This window comes from Aythya ferina (genome assembly GCF_964211825.1).
Source record: "Aythya ferina genome assembly, chromosome: 6".
Taxonomy (NCBI): Eukaryota; Metazoa; Chordata; class Aves; order Anseriformes; family Anatidae; genus Aythya; species Aythya ferina.
In genome coordinates, this window is record NC_140303.1 from 32,760,950 (window position 1) to 32,782,914 (window position 21,965).

At 37.3% G+C, this 21,965-nt stretch overlaps 1 protein-coding gene across 5 annotated transcripts in view; it reads left to right on the forward strand.

The window, feature by feature from the left end:
• DPP10 (dipeptidyl peptidase like 10) overlaps window positions 1-21,965 on the forward strand; it is a 481,130-nt gene that overhangs the window by 245,222 nt on the left and 213,943 nt on the right. For all 5 annotated transcript variants that reach the window (XM_084523650.1, XM_084523651.1, XM_084523652.1 and 2 more), the window contains exon 2: window positions 21,576-21,690. In XM_084523650.1, coding sequence (XP_084379776.1) covers window positions 21,576-21,690 — 115 coding nt within the window. The remainder of the gene's footprint in view (window positions 1-21,575; window positions 21,691-21,965) is intronic.

Genomic DNA, 21,965 nt, shown 5'->3' on the forward strand with positions numbered 1-21,965 from the left:
GACTTTTGTAAAGTGCAAAGTACTCTATTACTAAATAGTACAAGATAGTACTAGATATGAAGTATTTCTTTTAATTTTATTGCCAGGTATTTGCAATGCATAATCTCTACAGTATTTATTGTGGTAGTGAAGGACACGGTTGTCCTTGCTGCAAGCTGGCAAACATAAGCTTGTTGACTGCAGATTGGCAGGTTGCTTTTGTACATGTTTTGGCAGCGATTCTGATATTTACATAAAGGAACTTCTCAGGGCATTTTGAAGAATTCATTAGTGCTGTAAGAGTCCTTATCAATAATATGTATTCAATACTGTTTAGTATAAACCCAGGAATACTGATGAATAATCAGTATATAAATATTTTGAGCAAATTTTCAGCCCTTGTCCTTTTAGAGTCATAACTAAGATATATAGCATCTTTGCTGAACCATTTTGCACTAAGTTCCAGTGGGAAGAATGATCCAGATTTGGTCATTCAGAGGTGATTTGGATGTCAGCAGCTCGTTTTGGGTTATTGGATTAGTTTGCTTTGACACATTGATGATGATTAGACTTCAACTTCGGTCTTCTTTTTTTTTTTTTTTTTGGTAGAAGGATTTGCGGTGTAATATCCAGCATGTACAAATTCATATTTTAACATTTTGGATACATCCCAATGAATTTTCCTTCCTAGTGGCCTTTAAAGACAAAATGGCTTGATTTGTTTTTTATTCTGTGACTGTGGAGAAAGAAACATAATCCCAGAACAGGAAGACAGGCAGTCTGCCTCTGCTCAAATGCTTAGAGGGAGTTGTGATCTTGAGAGTGGAGGAGAGAAAAGGAACAGCATCCCAGTTGTATCAGGCCAAAGCTAAGCTGGATAGGAAGCCCATCTTTTGAGATGTTTCGTTAGCAGATCATATGTGAAAGAGAAAAATGACTGGTAAACTGAATGTAGGGGAGAAGAACTGGTAGATCACCAGGTGCCGAGCCTTCATCTGGAGTCCATGCTGGGAGGCTGCACAGTGTCGCAGGAGCCTTGCTTGTTTGTTGCACCGGCAATGAGGATAATAATGTGCAGGTGCAAGCCCTGAGGCACTCTGTTACCCTGTGTCAGGCGGGGAAGAGGGAGAGCACTGTCAGAGAGCTTCCCAGGGACCTTGCCGTAACAGGATATGGGAGAATGGAACGTCCCACAACTGGAACAGCCTTTGGCCAGTGTCACAAGCACGTACCTTACTGTGTTGTGTATAAGTTGTATATAAAAAAATCATGTAAAATGTATCAGATAGATGAATTGGTAGATTCATGTCACATCCTTGGCAAATTTGAGTAAATTTTTAGTGCCTTCTGTGTTAAAGATTACCAGTAGTAACTCAAATCTATTGAGTGTACTATTAAGAGTTTTCTGATCATGTAATGAATTAATAGCCAAAATTTTGGACACTGTTTCTATTCAGATTACTTTTCCTGACTTGAATTTTTTTCTGAAATAGGTTGAACTTTGATATTTGTTCTACAGCACACAACTGGGAGCAGATACATCAATTCCAAAGACAAGAATAGCTGATTTGCTGTGGAGGCATAATGAACTCATACTGAATGCTCATTTATTCGGTATCTGCTATTTATATCATTGTGTCAGTGCTTTGTCCTTAACAGAACTGCTTGTTACTGCTCTTATTTCCTGAGTCTCAAACAAGATGAAGGCAGCATAAAGTTCCCATACCGTCATCATATTGGACTTAAAAAATTATTTGCCTTACTGTCCTGAATTTCAAAAAAAAAAAAATCAACAGTACTTTCATTTAAGTTATTTTGATGAGCTTTTTTGTCATCTGCCTCAGGAAATGGTACTTGCATCTCTGACATATGAATTATGTCCTGTACTATACTCCTATGAGTAAAGCTATCATTAGTTTCTATTTTAAGCTGCTGGTTTTCTGTAGTGACCACAATAATTTTTTTATATACTTTTTTTTTATTTTTTTTTAAATATCCCTTTGTAACAAGGGGACAGGGATAAGGTTTCAGGACCTGACATTGCCATGCTGTTAAAATAAGATTTTGGTAAAGCAACACAATCCTTGTCTTATTTTGGGTTCTTCATCAGAGGCTAGAAAAAAAACATGTATTCTCTAATAGTTTGAAGACTGAGGAAGGCATATAAACCATATTTTCCAGAAACTAATGCATTATTAAAACATTAGAGGGAGGGTATGTTCATTAGAGAAATTACAGGCAAATAATATAGCCGAAGGAAAGAATTCAGGAGAGCTCTCTGTCTCTTGTCTTGGCTGAAGAAGTGGTGTGTGTCAGCAGCGGAGGGGGGCAAAATCATTGGCTTCCTGTCCTCAGTATCCTATAGAGGCTGTACTGGAACAGGCACAAGCTGGTTGTGTGCATTTGCTTCGGTGTAAAGCAGAGAACATGAACAGTTTCCATTAGTGTTTTATTTCAATACTTAGTTCTGGTCTTAGCAGAGGACTAGTGGACATGCAGATCTGGAGATGTTCATCGTGATTTATAAACACCGATAGCATGGGCAGTACCTAGGAAAGGTAAATCCTGATCAGGAAACCAAGACATATTTAAGAATTTGGGCAAATGTGGCATGTTCATAGGAAAAAAAGGCTTTGCTAGGCAGTACTTTAAGACAGGTTTGTCTGCAAATATTTGGTGGAGAAGAATAGGAACAATTTGCCAAAGAAAAGTATATTAAGATACAGGAAAATGTAGAAAGTTACTACACTAAAGGATAAGTAAAAAGCAGAGAAGATTAGAATAAGAAAACACATAAGGAATGCATGCAGACACTAGTGTTGGAGGACCTTCCCTTCATGATATCTACACTGAAAAACACTACATTTTCAAAATAGAATATTGATATTGAGTAATGCTTGGTTCATTATTGTGATGGGCACCTAGTAATCCAGATCTAGGTTTAGCACACAATAACAGTTATTTGTTCAAATGAGGGTGCATCAATTCTCAGAAGGATCGAAGAAATTGTAAGGCATTTTCTATTGTCTAAATTCCTGAGGGGTGGTTCATTTTTCTTGAGAGACCCACAGAATTTAAGAAGGGAGTGTTTTAGGATGTTTGGAGAAGTTGAGAAAGAATTGGCTACTTCAGAAACCTTTGTTCAAGTACTGTACGAAAAGTGTTTACAGAAGTGAAGGGTCTTCAATCCTAGAAGGTTTCAGGGCTTACTCAACCAAAGCTGTAGCAGCTTTGAGGATCGTCAAGGGCATAGCTTCAAAAAAATGAATTATATTGAGTCCTACCTTCAGATTCAATCCCTGCCTTCTGTGCCTGAAGCAATTAGTGTGTCTCACCATCGGCAAAGCCCTGGTTGAGGAGGGTACACAATCCTTTTTGTAATAACCCTTTCAGCAGGGCTTCTTCTATCTCTTCTTTATAATGTGCTGTTTTCAGTTGGAAAATTCTTGATATGGTTATGAGGTGTGGTTCTGCAGGGGAATTTGTCATTGTCCTGGAAATCTGTATTTGGGTGACCCCCTTACTTTAACCTGGCAATACAGAGGGATATCCGCTCTACTCTGACCAAGTTAAAAATGGGCTCAGTTTGGGTTTCATCTGCACTGGAATTATCTCCTTTCGTTTTGGTATTGCTACTCAGAGTGGGAGTTGAAATCAGAATCTGGTCTACTGTACTGTTTATGAAGCTGTAAAAAAAAAACACAACACACCAAACTCATTATTGTTGTGAAAATGTATGCTAAAATGTTCAGTTTTCTGCAGTGAGATAAACCTTAATCTTCAACTCTGTCTTCTTATCTCTGTTTGCTGTCAAGAAGTGGCAGTTGACCCTGAAGTAGTGGACTGATTTATAGTAACCTGGGAAAAAAAAAAAGAAGCCTTGCATCTCTCTCTCTCCCTCCCTCTCTCTCTCTCCCCCCAGTCAGAAGATAAAAAAAGTTCATTGTGAAAACTTCTACGTCTTATAATCTTTCTCAGAAGTCTGCTTCTTCATAATGTTTGGCAATATATGCAGTCTTAGGCATTTGTATGGAATACTAATTGAGATAGTTGTAAAATTAATGTTACCTCGAACATCTTTTTGAATCCAATTCCTGTGCCTTTAATTAATCATTACTTCTCTGGCAGTGCAAATTTACATACTTTTAAGGCTGGCTCTGATCCACATTGGCATCTGAAGCCCAGACAGCAGAGCTCTTCTGAGCAACACAGTGAGGCACCAAACAGAAATATTGAAACTCGAAATGCTGCGTGAATTGTTAACTTCTACCTAATAATAAAACTTATAGTCTTGGCAGGGTAAAGAAAGGGTGGGCAGCTAGTGGAACATATTTCACTTCAAAACGTGCCATGTACTGCAGCACAGGCAGCGCTCTCGGGCTCTTTTTGCACAGGGAACTGGGATCAGGGGAAGTTCCCAGAAAATTTTCTTGAAACTCACTGCTTCAATGTGTTCAGAAAGTAATACATGACCATTCTCCCACTATTATCTTATTTCTGTCATCAAGGCTGTCCAAGAAAGACGTTTTTTTTTAAGATAAGAACTAATGGAGAAAAAAAATTAATAAAAATAATCTGTTCAGGGAAGATATGTCACGATGGGTACTTGTGGATGAATGGTATCTCTTGCTAAACTGAGGTTAAAGAAATATTTATAAAAAGAGCTTTCTTAGTGCGATAAAGATTTGAGAGGGGTGAGTTTGTTATGCTGACTCCAGTGCTGCACACACAGATGTGATGTGAGGTAGGTAACGTGTAGTTAGGAATTTTCTCTCCTGCTGCTGACATCAAGAGCATGAAGCTTTCCTACAGTAGAAACTTCTGGGGAAGACAAACGATCATTCTTCCTGGTAGACTGCTCCTGCATACATGGGTTTAAGATCTGAGGTGGCCTAACGGTCTGTGTGATGATGGTGGAACTTGCCCTATTTCTGGGAGCACATCAAAAGGAGCTGCTGGTGTGTAGTTTTTTTTTTTTTTTTTTTTTTGCAAGATTCCTGAGCAGATTCAGCGTGTGTACTCCTCACTCTGCTAGAAAAGCACACTTTTCCCCTTTCTTATCCCATTGCCTGGCTTCACAGGGCAGGAGCTCAGTGACTGAAAGGGAGCACTGCTCATCTCACATTGCTACAGCCACCGCACTGCATTGTTCTTGCTAAACGTGATGTTTGGAGAGGCGGGGTGCAGATATGGTGAAATCTCCAGGACACTTACTTGAAAAGGATGCAGCACTGGGAAGAGGCATGTGCTGTTGTTTCCTCCAAGGCTGCCTGTCCTCTGTTCCTCCTGTGGCAAGGCAGGAGCCTCCACGCCTCTCCTCCCCTCCAGAGCTTTTCCTCAGGACCAAGCATGGATGGTAACCTGCTCAGGTCTTCTCTCAAGCCAGACTCTGATCTGTTACATATCCTTTTATTTTGCTTTGTTCTGTCATACATTTCCACCCTGCTCTTTCTGTGAGGTTTATTGACTTTCTCACTTTTTTGAGGAGCTCACCTCTTGTAGGCACTGCTGTAGGCTATGTTGAAGGGTTACCTTTCCCTCCTGGCTCCAAGGCAGCTGCACTGTCAGCCTGGTTGTGCTTTCTTTGCCACTTATATATATTCTCTATATATAGAGAATATATATTTATATTCTATATTTTATTTCCTCTGCAGCCCTGCCATTGACCGTGCTCCAAATTTTATTTTAGGATTGTTTGGGGTCGTGTTGTTTGGCATGTGGGAACTGTGATTGTTTAATCAAGTACCTGGCATTTTCTGTGAGCAGGTTTGTGAATCTGACAGCAAGGGGCAACCTGTCCCTTGAGACAGGCGTGGATCTCCTCGGTGGCTGGGGTACTGCACAGCCTTGGCTGTTTGTGGCAGTGCTTTGGGGGACAGTGGTGCTTACCTGCCAGACAGTCTGCTCCCTGCCTCCCAAAACTGTGCTGCTTTGTGCTTTAGATATTCTCTTGGAAGTGTTTTGGACCTCTCACCTGAGGGGCTGTCTATGACTCCCCTCGGTTGTCTATGACTTTAGCTTGTACCTCTGTGCCCAAGTTCAGCCCCAAAATGAATCAGTTTTTAGCTCGCTCCCATTGCAAGTAAGTATTACTTCTCTCTTGAGAATAAAATTGCATGTAACTTCAGCCATCACTTCTCTCTTTATAAAGTTTTAAGAGAATTGTATTTTCAGAGTTCTCAACTGCTGAAATATTTTTTTTAATGATCTGTTATATTTTAATTAAAAGGTCATATTTGAAGACGGGAGCCTATTTTTTGTATAATGGATCTGCTTCTGGAGTGCCTTTGTTCATTAAAATTTGAAAATTAAAATAGAAAAAATAGACAAGGGAAGTAAAGCATATTATACTATTACTTTCATGTTTGGTTTTGAAGGTAAAACTATGTCAAAGTTATAATTGGATTTTGTCCTCGAAATGGCCTTGCTAGAGTAAGTGCATTGATGTAGGCAGCTCTGGTACTTCTTCCTTTCAGGAATTACTGAGCAGGTTACTGAGCAGGGTGCCACTCCGCTACAACTAAATTATCACACCTAAAAGCAGCATGCCTGTACACTGGAAATACGTAGATGAGAAGTGGAAGCATTATTCTGATACAGACTCTGCAGAGTTGATTTTGCCTTGGAAAGATTTTTACTAAGAAAAATGGCTATATCTGCTAAAACTCTGGACTTAAGCATTTTGGCAACATGGCATCATTGCTAAGCTCTTTTGTTTAAATACTTTTACACACCATTTTATTTATTTTTTTTTTTATGAGCTTACAATATAGCTTTATCTTTGATATATAAAAAGTATTTATATGTCCATTAAATTAGTTTTGCTAAATTAAAAAAAAAAAAAATACACTTCCTCCAGTGGAAGAAATGCAGCATCTGGATAACTTTCCACAGTGGGAAGGCACTTTTCATCCTTGAGTAGTTGTTCTTCATCTGAGTCTACCTTCAGAATGGATAAGCATCTTATCATCCCTTTTGGGGTCCTGGGGGCTTCCCGTAAAGAAGTTGTCTTCCACTGCTGTGTTCATCCCTGCATCACTTAAGTTTTCTGCACTGTGATTTAATTACTGATGCCCAGATATGCAGAGCAGCTGAGCATGTGAAGATTCTATCTATTTGAAGAGATGTCTTCAAAAAGTAGTGGCTAAATTCAAAAGGTTTAAATAGGCATACATGAAGACTGAATCTGGGTGCTATACTGCCAAGCAGCAAGAATTTTGAATTTCTGAGCTACCTGTTTTGTTTGAGATTTGTTTTTCCCCCACAGGGTTTTCCACTGTTTTGTGATAACAAATCTACGACACCAGTTTGAATATAGGCTTAGACAGAAAGCTGACAATTGAGACAGAAGACCTGGAAATAAGGGAAATAAAAGTGGATAAGCACTACAGAGTCACATTTTAGAAAGCTCTTCAGGTATAAATTCTTATGTTTCTCTAAAGGAATTTTTTCATACTCTTTCTGAGTAATATATATATTTTTGACCTTGTGTCATCTGTGTTCCCTGGTTACTTGCAGTCAGACTCAGAACCCACTGAAATGGATAAAACATCTCAGTTTTGGCAATGTTTATGGAATGATTTAGGTAGAATGCAAAATAAACTGAGGGAAAAATAATATAACTGATGTTATGGCTACTGCTGGTGCCCGCATTTCTGTCTAAGTTAGCGTAATGGCAATCATTGTTTACTGCCTTGGAGTATGTGCCACAATTTACAGAGCGTAATGAAGTTTTACCCATCCTGTGATTATCGTTCAAAAATAGGTATAAAAATAACTGTTGTAATCACAGAAGACAGTGATGCACAGAAGATGTACAATTGGAAATCACATATAATTGAAAATATGATCATTGTTTCTTTAAATACACATTTAAATGTTAGATCTATCTGGTAATATCTATATCTGCCCTTAATTTACCTGTCATTAGCTGGCTGCTCAGGTATAGCTGTCAGGATAGATGTGGGTCATGGAGATACTCTCCTCTGAGATGAGAGTGGCCTTGTAATTCTTTATATTTCTGTAAGAAGGAGTCTTTGGAAACACTGTCACAGAAGAGGGTGTTGCTGGGGAAGTCGAGCTGCACACGGCTGCTTGTGCTGTGTAAGATGAGCGAACTTCCACTTGTTTTTCCTTCTGGCTATCAGGTCAATTCTGACACGGATTTTCAGACGCAGTCTTTTGAGTTGCAATTAGTTTTACCAATGATTTCTTCCATTCATGTGCCTAATTACCCAATGGAGCCTGCAAATCAGCTTGGCTGCAGTCAGAACACAAGTAATTGCACCTTCAATTTAGAGCCCAAGTGGAGCACTAGTGAAGATTTGCAGCCTTAATGCATGGCCATGAAGGAAAGCACTGAGTATTGTTTGTGGGCACTTCCTGATAAAGCAGCTGTAGTCAAGGCATTGATTTGATTCTTCTCCTTTGTCCTATCACAATAGCTTGACTTGTAATCTGAGTAATATGTTCGTCTTTTCTTTGCAACTTTCACGTTAATGCAGTAATTATTGTGTGCCTGGCATATTACAGAACAAGAGCAGACCTCATTCTTTCAAGATTTTATGGCCTTTTCTTGCTTGCTGTGCTTAAATATTTGAAGTTGCAGTCTTAAAATAAATTGCTTGACAACAGTACCATGGGTTTCTTTCATTTTTCACTTGCAGGTTTACCTAAGTATGCAACTAATAACCTCAGGGAATGCATAGAAAACAGAAAATAAAGCATTCTTATTGTGGTGTCTTGCAGCGCGTTGACTACTGACATGGATATACTCAGAGGGAGGAGGTTAAGGGGAAGGCTGCTGTATTTGTTGGTAGATGCTGAGTAGTATATAGGCAGCTTTTGGGTAAACAGCAATTTTTGATTGCCTCTTTGACAAAGGCACCCAGAAAAATTAATGTATATAGTTCTAGTAGCTTCTTGTTTCAGAAGCTGACATATACAATTACTGGTGGTGCAGCTGTATTTTGCAAAACTTTTCATTATTCTCTTGGATGTTTTCATATGTATAGTTTTTTAATTCATTTTTTCAATTCTTTCTTAAAGAACAATATATATTTTTGTTTGTAGTAAGATGTAAATTCTCTTTATAACTGTACACAGTGACAACACTCGTGCAATAAAGATACCAAGTGAAAATGTTGTCCTAGTTTAATTTTGTTGCAAAATCCTGTTTTCATTATGCTTAAAGATTATTTTATCTAATATGATTATAACACTATGTATATATGTTCCTCTCCTAATGGAAAGAATTGAATTATTCCATAATTTATAATGGGTTATAATGGGTTATTATTAAATATATAATATTATTAATAATGTATCATTTATATTGCAGTATATAAATGGAATAATAACAACAGCTGGTAATTTGCTAAGTCAGAAAAATGACTGTTATAAAATGCCTCACCTACTACCTTTCAATAATATTACATGCAGCTATTTTGATACATTTTAATTAAGAATAACATCAGCAATATGGATATTTAGTTATAATTATACTGGACTAGAAATTTTAGATACTTTTCCTACGAGATTTATCACCTCAGTTTCTTTCACTGCATCAGGTTGGAACATCATGTGATTAAAATATCATTGTTTTGCAAATGATTCTGTTGTAGATAGGTAGTCTTTTTGAACTGATGAGGCTAATACATTCATTTCAGTTCCAAATGTGTGATAAGCCATCCTTTTTTCCCTTGAAAACTTTGTAGTAAGCATTAAAGGACATAGGACTCTAGGCTACTGACTGTTTTGATTTTCAAAGCTGAGATTTTCTATTGACTAGTTTTCATGAAAACAAATAAAATCACTGAGTATTGTCCCCATTCATCCCAAGAAAAGTCAAGACTAAAAGACTATACACAAAAAAAGAATATCTTGGAGTGTTACACAATGTTTTTTTTTGCAAGACTTGTGATCACTGTCGCATGTGGATTTGGGGTAGAAATTCCAAGTTTTAAACTCGTTGGTCCATCAGACTAACATCAGAACCAGTTCTATTAGAACTACTTCTAGAACCCAAACTCCAAAACAACCACTTTATTAGAACCAAAACTCACTCTCTCTCTCTCTGCTAACTGCTGGTGGTGAACTTTGAAAGGATGGAGTTCAGTCTCTAGTTTTATTTGCCCACTCCATGTGCTGTACAACAGCTACTTCAGTAGCTATGTTTTGTTATGTATTTGGGGATGTGGCTGTATGTCTCCATCATCCTCTACTTGTGGATTTGCTTCTTTGGAGGGCCACTGTAGCCAGAAATCACAGGTGCAGTGCGTGTCCTGCTGCTTGCTTTATCACTTGGTGTGTGCCAGGCCAGCTTCAAGAATCTAATTCTTTGGGCTAGTTATTCAAAACTAATTCCATGGAAACATCTAGAGCTGCCTAAAGGTGTAACTTCATCAACTGTAATATAGCTGCTCCCATAAAACTTAATAAATTGTTTACACAAATGAGAGATGGATATAAAGGATTATTCAGTTATTCTACATGGAAAAAGGAGCTTATAATATTATGAGCTGTAGAGAACAGGAAGAGACCTCACAGGTTTCTGAAACATTGCAGACTCAACAGAAAATGTGAAGAGTAGTTTCCTGCACAAGATACTACTAGCATTTTTAATAAACTGTGAATTAGCCAAAAAATAATTCATGGCAGACTTCCACAAATTTGAAATGACACTTGTTAATCATTGGCACTTAACATGTGAAGAAATCCACACTTACATTTTCCATGAAACATAAAGGTAGCCTTTAAAGTATTTTATGTAGGTAGTGTTAGCCATTGAGTTAAGAAGTTTGTAGGAAAAAAGAATGCTGGATTTTTAAATTATCTTAAAATATACTGTTGAAATCAATGAATCCTGTAAAACAGCCAAGAAATTCCTGTTATATATGTTTTTTTTTTGTTTTTTTTTTTTTGTTTTTTTTTTTGTCTAGTACTGCATCTGCTTGTTAATTGAGTAGAGTATATATAGGGAGATAAGTTGGTTACCCATAGTCTTTCTATAAATAACTTTTCATAAGCTCTATTCATGTATGTATGTGCATATGAAAAATGTAATGTCATTAGTCCTGTATGGACTTGCATTGCTTTTAAGTGAACTGTGGTCTTGGTTTCATTAGGTGATTATACATACATTATCTCTATATAATATAGTATCCGATCTATGAATCTCCTCCTGTCTAGTCTTCACCCTCTAACTGCATACAGGAAAAAAACGTCTTTAGTTCTGATGAATCATAATCCTCTGTTTTACATAAAGTTATTTTATTTTTCTGTAAACCAGGTAACTTAATCATGGAGATGAATTTCTAATCAGAGCCCAGTGGAACTGGCCAAATAATTCTGTTTGTTACAGCTTTGCTCAGAGGTATTCATCTAAAGATATGTGTTTTGCCATTCTGCCATTACCTTGGGGAAACTCATCCAACTTTCTACTACCCTGGATCCCCCTAAAGCAGAGGTTACGTTGTTCCCTTTCCTGCCACTGATACTCTTTGGTTTATTTACATTTGGATTTCTTTATTGTAATGTTGCCTTTAAGAATCTATATCTGTGTGTATATATATATATATATATATACAATGAGACATTTATATGCGTATGTATATATCTATATCTATATATATCTATACATGCCTACAAAAGATTAAGGCATGCTTGGATTTTAATTACGCGATTACCTGTTTTATTTGCAAGCAAGTTTTGTATAATCTGAACACAAGTGGAAAAATATTGATGGAAATTCGCGAAATATTCTTTACAAATTTATTCTGTATTTTGATAACTCCTAAATTAATATTATTGACTTTTTTTTTTTTTTTTTTTTTTTTTTTCTTTTTCTTCTTCTTTGTATCCATTCTTTGGGGACTCTTAAATGATATAAAATCAATTGTGTGTATAAACACCTGATCAATAAGAAACTCCAGAAGGCAATTTTGGTTCTTCTGGTCTAACAGTAGTCTTTGTTTAAAGTTAGAATCTTCTGCACAGCTAAGTGTTATAACACTACATATGGATTATACTGGATTCAATTTAAATTATGAAATTATGTAGCATGAATTTAACTTACATTGCTGCAGTATGGTAACCTTTCCTGGTTTCTAACCCTCAGTGAACAGTGATATTATGTTGTCGGACAGATGTTTTCAGTAATGCTAAAATTGACTAAGTCAGTTTTAGAAGTCCTCTGTTATGGAACCTTGAAAATAAAATTGAGAATTAAAAATACATTTGAATGACTTTTTTATTTTTAATTGCAAATCAGGCAAATTGTTGTTTAGCTTCTGGGTAATGAAAGTGACAAATTCCCACAAATGACTGTTATATATATTGAAAGATCTGTAGGTACGTAGCTTGTATAGCCTGTGTTCATCCAATTCCTTATGTCTTTTTTAAAGGTATATTATTTTACTTGACTTTTTACTTGATTTTTCTTCAAGAGTGGAAGAAATATATTGCTATATTGTGACATTTCATTAAAGTTTGGATCAATAGGAATTTGTGAAAATACCTTTTTGGCCATAAATGACCACGTCAGTATTTATGTAGACTTCTTCCCCTACATCACAGACATCTGCAATAAAATCATGTTTGTGCCTGATGCTTTGCCATCTTTTTCTGTCATTGGCATTACTTTGGTAAAATACATTAAGAATTTTGTTTAATTATGATAAATGAATTGTTACTTTCCTGTAGATACTAATGATGCATGGGCTTACTGGAAATGAACCATTTGTTTTATTTCCATGTAATCTTACAGGCAATCTTCAAGATACAGATATATAGATATAGATATTCAGACAAAAATCTCATTAGCTTCAAGATGAGATTTGTGTGAGGAAGAGAAGATGTAGCACAGTGCAAATATTGGAGCTTTGGTCTGATGGGGATATTGGGAAGGTAGCCCGCAGTCACGCCAGGGTTAGCAGTGATCCTCAGACCCCCAAAGGAGGTGTGACTCTTCTTGACAACTAGCTGTACGGAGGTGAGATTCTCAGGGAATATTGGTTGAGTGTTGCAAATAGACTTAATTAGCCAAGCAGGTGTTCAATTATCCTACTCAGGAACTTACAAAAATCCTCACAGCTGGTTATATGTAACTTTAATGTACACAGGTACTTTTAAGCCTCAACATGCTTACACACATCCTACCAGAACTTTGTGATTCTCCTTAATATTCCAAATATTTCTGCTGAACTGGCTAGAGTGCAGTATTTTTCCTTGTGACACTTAGAAGCAAACTGCAAAAGACCATGAACACAAGATGAAAAGGGAGAAAAACTTTCAAATACTGAGTCACAATGAAGTTGCCTCTGAAGATGCAATAACTCTATGTGGCATTGTACCTCTTTACAGAAATGTGTTACATTCAACTCAGCTCCCAAAAGTCAAAGCAATTCCCTTGTCTGCTGAAGCTTGTCTCTCCATCGTGACTGGTTTTTATTTCAAATACAAACTAGTTTTGCCATCGATTATTATTTTATCCAAGTCTCCATCTGCCACAGCTATTTAGCAGTCCTTATGGACTGCTATATGGACTGACATTCCACTATCTGACTTTTACATATCTTCTAATATTGTACACCATGAAGCTTGAGAATTCTCTCTTTTTCCCCTTGTTTTTCTATGCTATGAGTGAGAATACTATTGTATGCATAAAAAAGCAGACGGTTATAAATTTTGATTTGTGCAAGTCATGCTGTTTTGATCAGCTGTGCTGATCAAAATTTCCATCTATTTAAAAGTCATCTACTGTGATTAGACCCTGAACAGTGATTTTTGGTAGAATGCTTTAGAGGTTGTGCTCTTACTTGTTTTTCTAGTAATAGCTAACTCATTATGTTTTAGTAAATGTTACAAGGTACACTGCAAAATCGGTTGGAAGATATGAAATTCCTTCTTAATACTAACCATAATAGTTTCCATAAATGTTTCTGACTGTTTCCATGAGTGGTTGGAAGTAAGGGTGTTGATGTAGCTCTTCTAAAATATCATGCAGTTCATGAATGGGAACTCGCAGTGCCAGGAGAAAAACCTCTGTGCTTAGAACAAAAATGATCAAGGCTGAAAAAAAGCACAAGATGTTTTGCAGAGTTAAGAAAATACATAACCAGTATGGATCATTGATTTTCCCTTCTCCGAATGACTTATAAGTGCACATTTATTCTTTGAGTTTATTTATTTATTTATGGAGACAGAGGTGGATTTTTGTCGTCTTTGTCTTAGATTGGGATGATTCCACCCCCCCTCCCACCACATTTGGCTCTGCAAGTAGAGAGAGGGGTTTCTCTTACCAGCACATCCCAGAGAAATAAAAACTTGAAGTCAGATTGTTCCCAGAACCAAATCCCATACCTATGCTAAGCAGTATAATTGCTAACAAGCTGCTCTCTTTTTAAAATGCCCATTATCCACAGGGCTGACAGCAAATCATGCATTCCGGTGAAAGTGGCATTTTACAGCACCTCTGAAAGGAAGCTGAAACATTTTGATGAATGAAGATATTGACCAGAGAAAGTAATTGTATGACCATAATCATTCAGACAAGAACTGCAGCAATAGGATCTTATAACACGGCAAATTGTAAAGGGAGCATGAGGGATGAAAATGATAGGTACTTATGCAAATGGCTTGTAACTATCCTGTGCCACTTTGTGGGTCTGTCTTTTAGTCTCTCTTGCTATCTAGGCCATGGGATTACTCAAAAACAGCTGGAAAGGAATGGATGCAATCATTTAATCACAAATTCTAAATGCTTTTTGTAGTAATTTTCCTGCAAATAGTAACACTACAAAATCAAGGCAGGTAGTATTTAATACCAGTTGCAAGACCAGAACTCCAGAAAGTCTGCATGCTTTTTATTGTAAGTATCCTGGGTCTGTCTTTTAAAACACCTGAGATACAACATGAAACTGTTTGTCTATTTAGGTTTATCACCTTTTCTTCATGTTTGGGGAATGTAAATGATAGTGTTTAATGAAGTAGATGCTGGAGGAGTCATTAAGTGATATTGTCGTGATTACATCTAAGCTACAGAATGAACCTCATTCTCATTACTACTGCAAAGCAAATTACATTTGCTTTTCATAGCATAATGCACTTTGCCCCTGAAATTCCTGCCAAAATAAAGGAAAGCTGTGATTTAGAGCTTTCCTCTGTAGGCTTTGTCATGGTGACAGTACAGGAACAGTTTAGGAAAAACAGGAAAAAAAAAAAAAAAAAAAGAAAAAAAAGGAAGACAAAATAAAGACAATTCATCCAAGGCTTCAGAAGATGCTTTGCTAGCACAAAGTAACCGTGGTCCTCTGACTGAAATCTTTTCACTGCCCATTGTACCCCAGCACGTACTGGGGGAACCAGGCAATCACCAGGCACTGCTGCAGCTCAGTGTTGTTGTTTTTTCTGCTCCAAAAACCCACAGTCCAGGGGTAAACACCTATGTGCGCACCTGCATGCTTGTATCACTGAGCGTGGTGAACCTGGTAATGTTCACCTAAGGCTGCACAAATGTCAGCCTCAGCTTTAGCTTTGAGCTGTACCCATAAACATAGCAGAAATAATTAAAACTGTTGGAATTCTTGTTTGTGATTTTTATTGATGGAGACATATTTCTGTGTTTGGGTCATCTCACTGTTTATCAGCTAGGTCAGTCACAGCATGGGGAGGTAGTACTATTAGAATAGCTGTTTAGCAAAACTCCAGCTATCAGAAGGTTTAGTGTCTCCCTAAAAGTTTATTTTTTAATTTCTTGTCCTAACCGGGATGCTGCATTTTAACTAACCTGCATCTCTGGCAAAAGCCTGGCAGAGGCAATCTTCAGTCCCCAGGCTTCAGCCAGTGCCCTTCAGTGTGACTGCTCCCATCAGTCAGTGTCCTCCTGCTTCTGTCATTAATACCGTGGTAGAAGATACATTGAATTATGGATTACATAAAAAGTTTTCCAAGAAGTTTGGAAAGTGCTGTTAAGGTAATTCAAAAACCAGACTCATTAATGCATCATGTTAAGGCAGTGTTTTTCTGACGTTTTGTTTTTGCCTTTGTTGTATGCATGCTTGCTGGAAAAAAGTCTTAAAGGCTTTTTATCGTCATTGATTAAGAATAAAACTGTTCAACTTGTTAAGCTTTAACAAGGAAGCTGTGATTTTCTTCTGGTTTTGCTGCTTACAAGAAAGGCTAAGTTTATTCAGGTGCAAATCTGAAAATATTAGAGGCTGTTTCTTTTTTTAAATGTATCTATTAATTTTAACTGATTCTTTTTTCCCAAATCAATATCCCCAATGCTACTTCAAAGGAAACAGCACACTTAAATAATAAGCACTTTAATTTCTATGTCAAATGATGAAAGATATTTCTACATGAGATGAATTTAATGGAAATTAAATTAATCTTATTATTTCTATTGTAACAGGACATTGGGTTATATCTTCTTGTTAGACTCAGGTGTAACATCCATTATGAAGGTTATTTAGTTATTTATTTTAAAGATAAAACATATATGTCAGACTCCATATTTTGTGAAAAATAGAGACTATCTCCTCAGCATTGTTGGATGAGGTTACTCAGAAAGAGTAGTCAGAAATTGGAACAGGTTACCCAGGGAAGTGGTGGTGTCACCATCCCTGTGGGTGTTCAGGGAAAGGTTGGACATTGTGCTTAGGGACATGGTTTAGTGGGTGACATTGCTGGTAGGGTGATGGTTGGACCAGATGATCTTTAGGGTCTTTTCCAACCTTAATGATTCTGTAAAATAGTTTGAAATTCAAAGCCACATCCTGCTAGGACTTTACAGATTTTCATGCTTGCAGCGAATCAGTTCATCATCAGTCAGTAAATTGTGTTATATTTAGAAAGCAACCTAGTAGAGGCGAAAGAAAAACACTTCTGCATATTTGATTTTTATTTGCCTTTTGTGTTTTCTGGATGAAATTTTCTAGCGCTTAGCATTCGGCAGGAATAGGCCAAAAGCATTTTGACCTACAACATCTGTGTACTTTTCTTGTGCATGAACTAGAATAGATATTTTGTTTTGCAGATGTGTTTTAGTAAGGTATTACTCAATCACAAACTACATTCAGAAATATATATTACTTAAGGATTGTTTTTGGCAACAATGCAATTAAATGTCTCATGAAAAAGGTACTTTAAATAAATAATGAGAATGCTTGCAATTGTATTACGCTTTAGGCAGCCATTTTCTGATTCATTAGAGTTAGATTGTAAAATCTATAATAACATTATAGATAGTATTATATATAAAACACCATCTTCAGAAGTTGATATTTTTTCAAACCACTTTAATATAAGAGCCTTTTAAGAAGATTAGATCCTTAAATCTCCATCTGCATGTTCTCCATCTGCCAGTTAGCTGTTAGTTATGGGAAAACTTTACAATGTCAGAAGCTTCTCATTGTACAGCTTCTTAGATATTTCCTCTTGAATGCCTCTATCTTACCAAAAAATCACAGCTTCTGTCTTGGCAATGATTTAGGGTCTAAAAAGCTGTTTAAGTTCCTTTTGTTTATATCATTCAAAAAGCAGTGCAAGGCCAAATATATCTTATTTATTTAACAACTTATTGTATTTTTAAACTTTATAGGTTGTTCTCAAAGAGTTGCATTGCTTAACATCAAGAAAGTTGATCAAAGATGTCCTTAATATTGATTATATTATGAGTTTCCATTACTATAGTAATTTTCTGATGTTTCATCAAATCTTTTTTGTGCGTGCATTATCTTCACAAAGGTCTTACAGAATGTTGTCTTACCATAATGTCATCCTCATTAATAACTTTTAATAAATTGGAATTAATCAATTTTACCAAGTTATTAAAACCAATTTATCTCTTATCTCATCTTAGAGATAAGTCTTTCTCTTTATGCCAGTTTCCAGTGTTTTCAGCTAGCAAACTAGTTTCTAGCTGGAAACCTGCCTTCTTTCTCACTGTGGGTATGAGTAAGCTCTGTGTGCTATTTGATCTTTTCCTTTCAAAAATTTGTAGAAGTATTTAAAGTGGACATTTATTTTTAGAAACTGAATGATATTCACATCTTCAGAGAAGAACCTTCTGAATAATAAAGACTTTGTACAATTTTTAGAGGCTTCGGTACAGAGGACATTCATCAACTTGTCCAGCTTCTGTCATTTTAATTCAATACTTTGCAGTAGCCTCTCACAATTCTCAGGGAATAACTACTGCTGTTTCACCACAGCTTACTTATACAAACTACAAGTTCTGTTACAATTGGACTTTGTTAAATGTCATAACAATAAGACTTATACTGTTTTCTTTAGGATAAGTCCTAATTTTCTAGACTGTACTATGAATATCGAAATAATTCTTACTTGAGTGAAAATAATAGATTGGATCTCAATTTATGTCAAGACCTTAGAGATTTTGCAATGGGATCTGGGAACTGTCTTGGGATCCATTCAAACCTCATAGCCAAGGGATCACAAAACTGCGTGTGTATGATGCTGATATACACCTTTGAAGACCCACTATCTATAAGGCTATTCAGGAATAGGCAACAATAATTAGTGTTTAACAAGATGGAAGTGAATCAGAAGATGAAGAAAATGAGGGGAGCAGGCAGGTCTGTCAGGGGTTTGGAAACAGGGGCAATGTATGTAGAGAAAGGAGATGGATGCCATAGATTCCTACTTGAACCATTTTTATTTCTTTTTTCCCCCCTTTCTGTGAAAAACAGGTAGTTGTGAATTCAGGAAGCAAAATATCGTCCCAAGGATGTGTTGTTGGTCAACAGTTATCAAACTTCTCCTGTATGGCTGTGTGGTGATCCCCAGGAAAGCTGTGCATGCTGACATTCAGTCTGAGGGTGCTGCTTGCTAGCACTGTACTGCACTGTCCTCAGTAATTTCCTACTGTGTGCTGTAATTCAACATTATTCATCTATTACCTGCTTGATATCAACACAATCATTACACATTTGTGTAATGATTTAAAAAAATAAATTACAAGTAGTATTTTAACTACCTGGAGGGAGGGCCTGAGAGGAGCTGGGGGTTATTTACCATTAGGCCTCAGTTGGCTTTAGCTGTGGAGATGATAATGTCACATGAGGGAGCTGATTCTGTGACCTAGAGTTTAAATTGGGTAGATGGGCTGACTGCTTTTCTCCTCTGGTGAGGTGAAAATTCTCTAAAATGAGCAAGCTCAGCCAGGCCTACACCAGACAGGTGAAAGGAGCCTGGTGGCCATTTCAGGGCAGGAGAAAAATCACACAATGGGTGGGATTGGAAGGCACCTCTGAATGTCATCTAGTCCAACCCCTCTGCCAAACAGGATCACCTGGAGCACATTGTGCAGGATGGCATTCAGGCAGGTTTTGAATATCTCCAGAGAATGAAACTCCACAACCTCTCTAGGCAATTCCTGCCAGTGCTCTGTCACCCTCACAGTAATGAAATGCCATCTCATATTCAACCAGAACTTCTTGTGCTTCAGTTTGTGCCTGTTGCCTCTTGTCCGGTCACTGGGCACAACTGAAAAGAGACCAGCTCCATCCTCTTGGCACTCTCCCCTTAGATATGTATATACATTGACAATGTCTCCCCTCAGTCTTCTCTTTACCAGGTTAAACAGGCCCAGCTCTCTTGTATGACAGGTGCTGCAGTCCTCTAATCATCTTTGTAGCCCTCCTCTGGACTCGCCTCAGTAGTTTCATGTCCCTCTTTTGGTGGGGAGCCCAGAACTGGACACAATACTCCAGGTGGGGCCTCACCAGGTCAGAGTAGAGGGGGACTGTCACCTCCCTTGACCTGCTAGCAACACTATTTTGAATGCATCCCAGGATACCATCAGCCTTCTTGGCCACAAGGGTACATTGCTGACTCATGACCCCCAGGTCCCTCTTGCATTTCCTTGACAGGGGTTGCACTGGGTTGAGGGCTTCTGCAAGACTTCCTCTGTGGGTTTGCTTGAAGACTGCAAAGAGCAATTTCCCTTGAAGTTCCTTGAAAAGAGAACCAGGGAGAAAAACTGTTTTGCGCAGGTAGAAGTGTACTGTTGAGGGGTTCAAAATCACGACGCTGTTAAACGTGCTGTTCTGGGTGGTATGTTGTTTAGAAGTGGTGTATTCTAAACAAAAAAGTATAAGAACATGTCATTTTCTGTTGTTAAAACAGCTCAATTTCTCACTCATATATAATTTGGAAAACACAAATGAAATAATCCATTTGTGACAAAGTGTTAATATCTTTTTGAAAGCTTATGAAACATAGCAGGAGATGCCTTCCTTCAGGTTAGTCCTCCCTGAAGAAGGTGGCTGAGGTGGAAGAGCTACCTTATCCATTTCGCTTACAGAAAGGGGAAAGATAAAATAGTATCTTGTTGTGTGCTTGTGAGAGTAACAAACCCAGATCAAATAGGAGAGACTCCAAGTAATCTTTCATCTTTCTTGGGAGTCCCTCCCTATGTATTTGGTGGCAGCTGTCTCACAGAGCCTTGTTGATGCAGGTCCAGGTCATGGGGAGGGGGAGAGATTGTATGTGGCCTTACTTTCAAAACCACGTGCGGGAGCTAAATTTCACATTTTTTACTCCACCTGGTATTCAGTGGAGCTTGGTTAAAAGTTGTGCTGCATTCATGTAATGTAAATCAGCTTTGTAAATAGGCTCAAATAATATCTTCAGAGATGTTTCTTTTCACAGAGAGTGTTATCACAGCAGTTTAATTTTCAGATGATAGTGGTATATATGGGTAAATGTGGCAGAGAGAGTGGATATAGATAGAAAAAATACTTACTGTGGGAGCAAATTAGGATCGTGTGAGACAATTGTCTTATTGTTTTTGTCATTCTGTTGTAGGATGCTAACCTGTTGTTTGGTCTAAAATTGTACTGTGAATACAGGCAGTGCATTGTGGCTATTAACAAATCTAAATTGTGTTCAGCTGAAGTTAGTAGGAGTTAAACATGAACTACAGAGAACATAGGTTTAAGCATACTAGTAGTTACAGAAGCATTCATTTAACATTAGTTACAAGCTACTGTTGATTTTTATGAGTAATAAGGGAGCAGTTTACAGTTGAGCTACTGTATAGAGAAAGAAGGGCTGTTCAGCTTTGGATGGAGCCTCAGGCTGTTCTGTAAATGTTTTCTATTACAAATAAGTTTAATAGTGTACATTAAAAAGGATGCGTATTTAAACCTTTATGGTCCATACCATGTTAGGTGGAATTAAAGTAAATTGCTGTGTTTCATTTCTGCAATTATCTTATAAACTGCTAGTTGATATTGTTCTGAAATTTATGTTCAGCACGTTTTAACACCAGTCATATTTTGGATAGATTATATAAGCTCATTTTGTTGTCTCTTAGGGGATATAAATTTACATGTATTAAAAGAAAAAAAAAAAGACATATCTAATAAAAAAGCATGAGTTATGCACCTCAGATATGCACCTTTGGAGTTATGTATGTGTACTATTGAGAGGGGAGGGATAGTGATCAACTCCCATGCTGTGATTATGAGCATGCACCGTGCAATTTTTCCTATTGATAATAGTTCTAGAAATATATGATTATGAAACATGGTCTTTTCCTTTTATTTTATTTTTTTCCATTCCTGTAGGAACTTGGAAGTAACAGCCCTCCGCAGAGGAACTGGAAGGGAATTGCTATTGCGCTGCTGGTGATTCTAGTTGTTTGTTCACTCATCACTATGTCTGTCATTCTTTTAACCCCAGGTAATCTATTTCTTTATTTTTTCTTACTGAAGGTGTATGATTCATAATGCAGTCATTAAAATGACATAGAAATGTTAAAATATCTCTTGCCCTTAAGAATTTTTAACTTCTGGCTACTATAAATTTGGTGCCTTTAGGGACTTGAGAGTTACTGGAGTCCTTGTGGAGCAGAGGCATTTGGCTGTGGCAGCAGGTTCTTAGGATTGTGTCAGCCTTGAGGTAGCTACAAGCGATCCTCATTAGCCTCAGTGGGTATGAGCTGAATGTTAAGATTT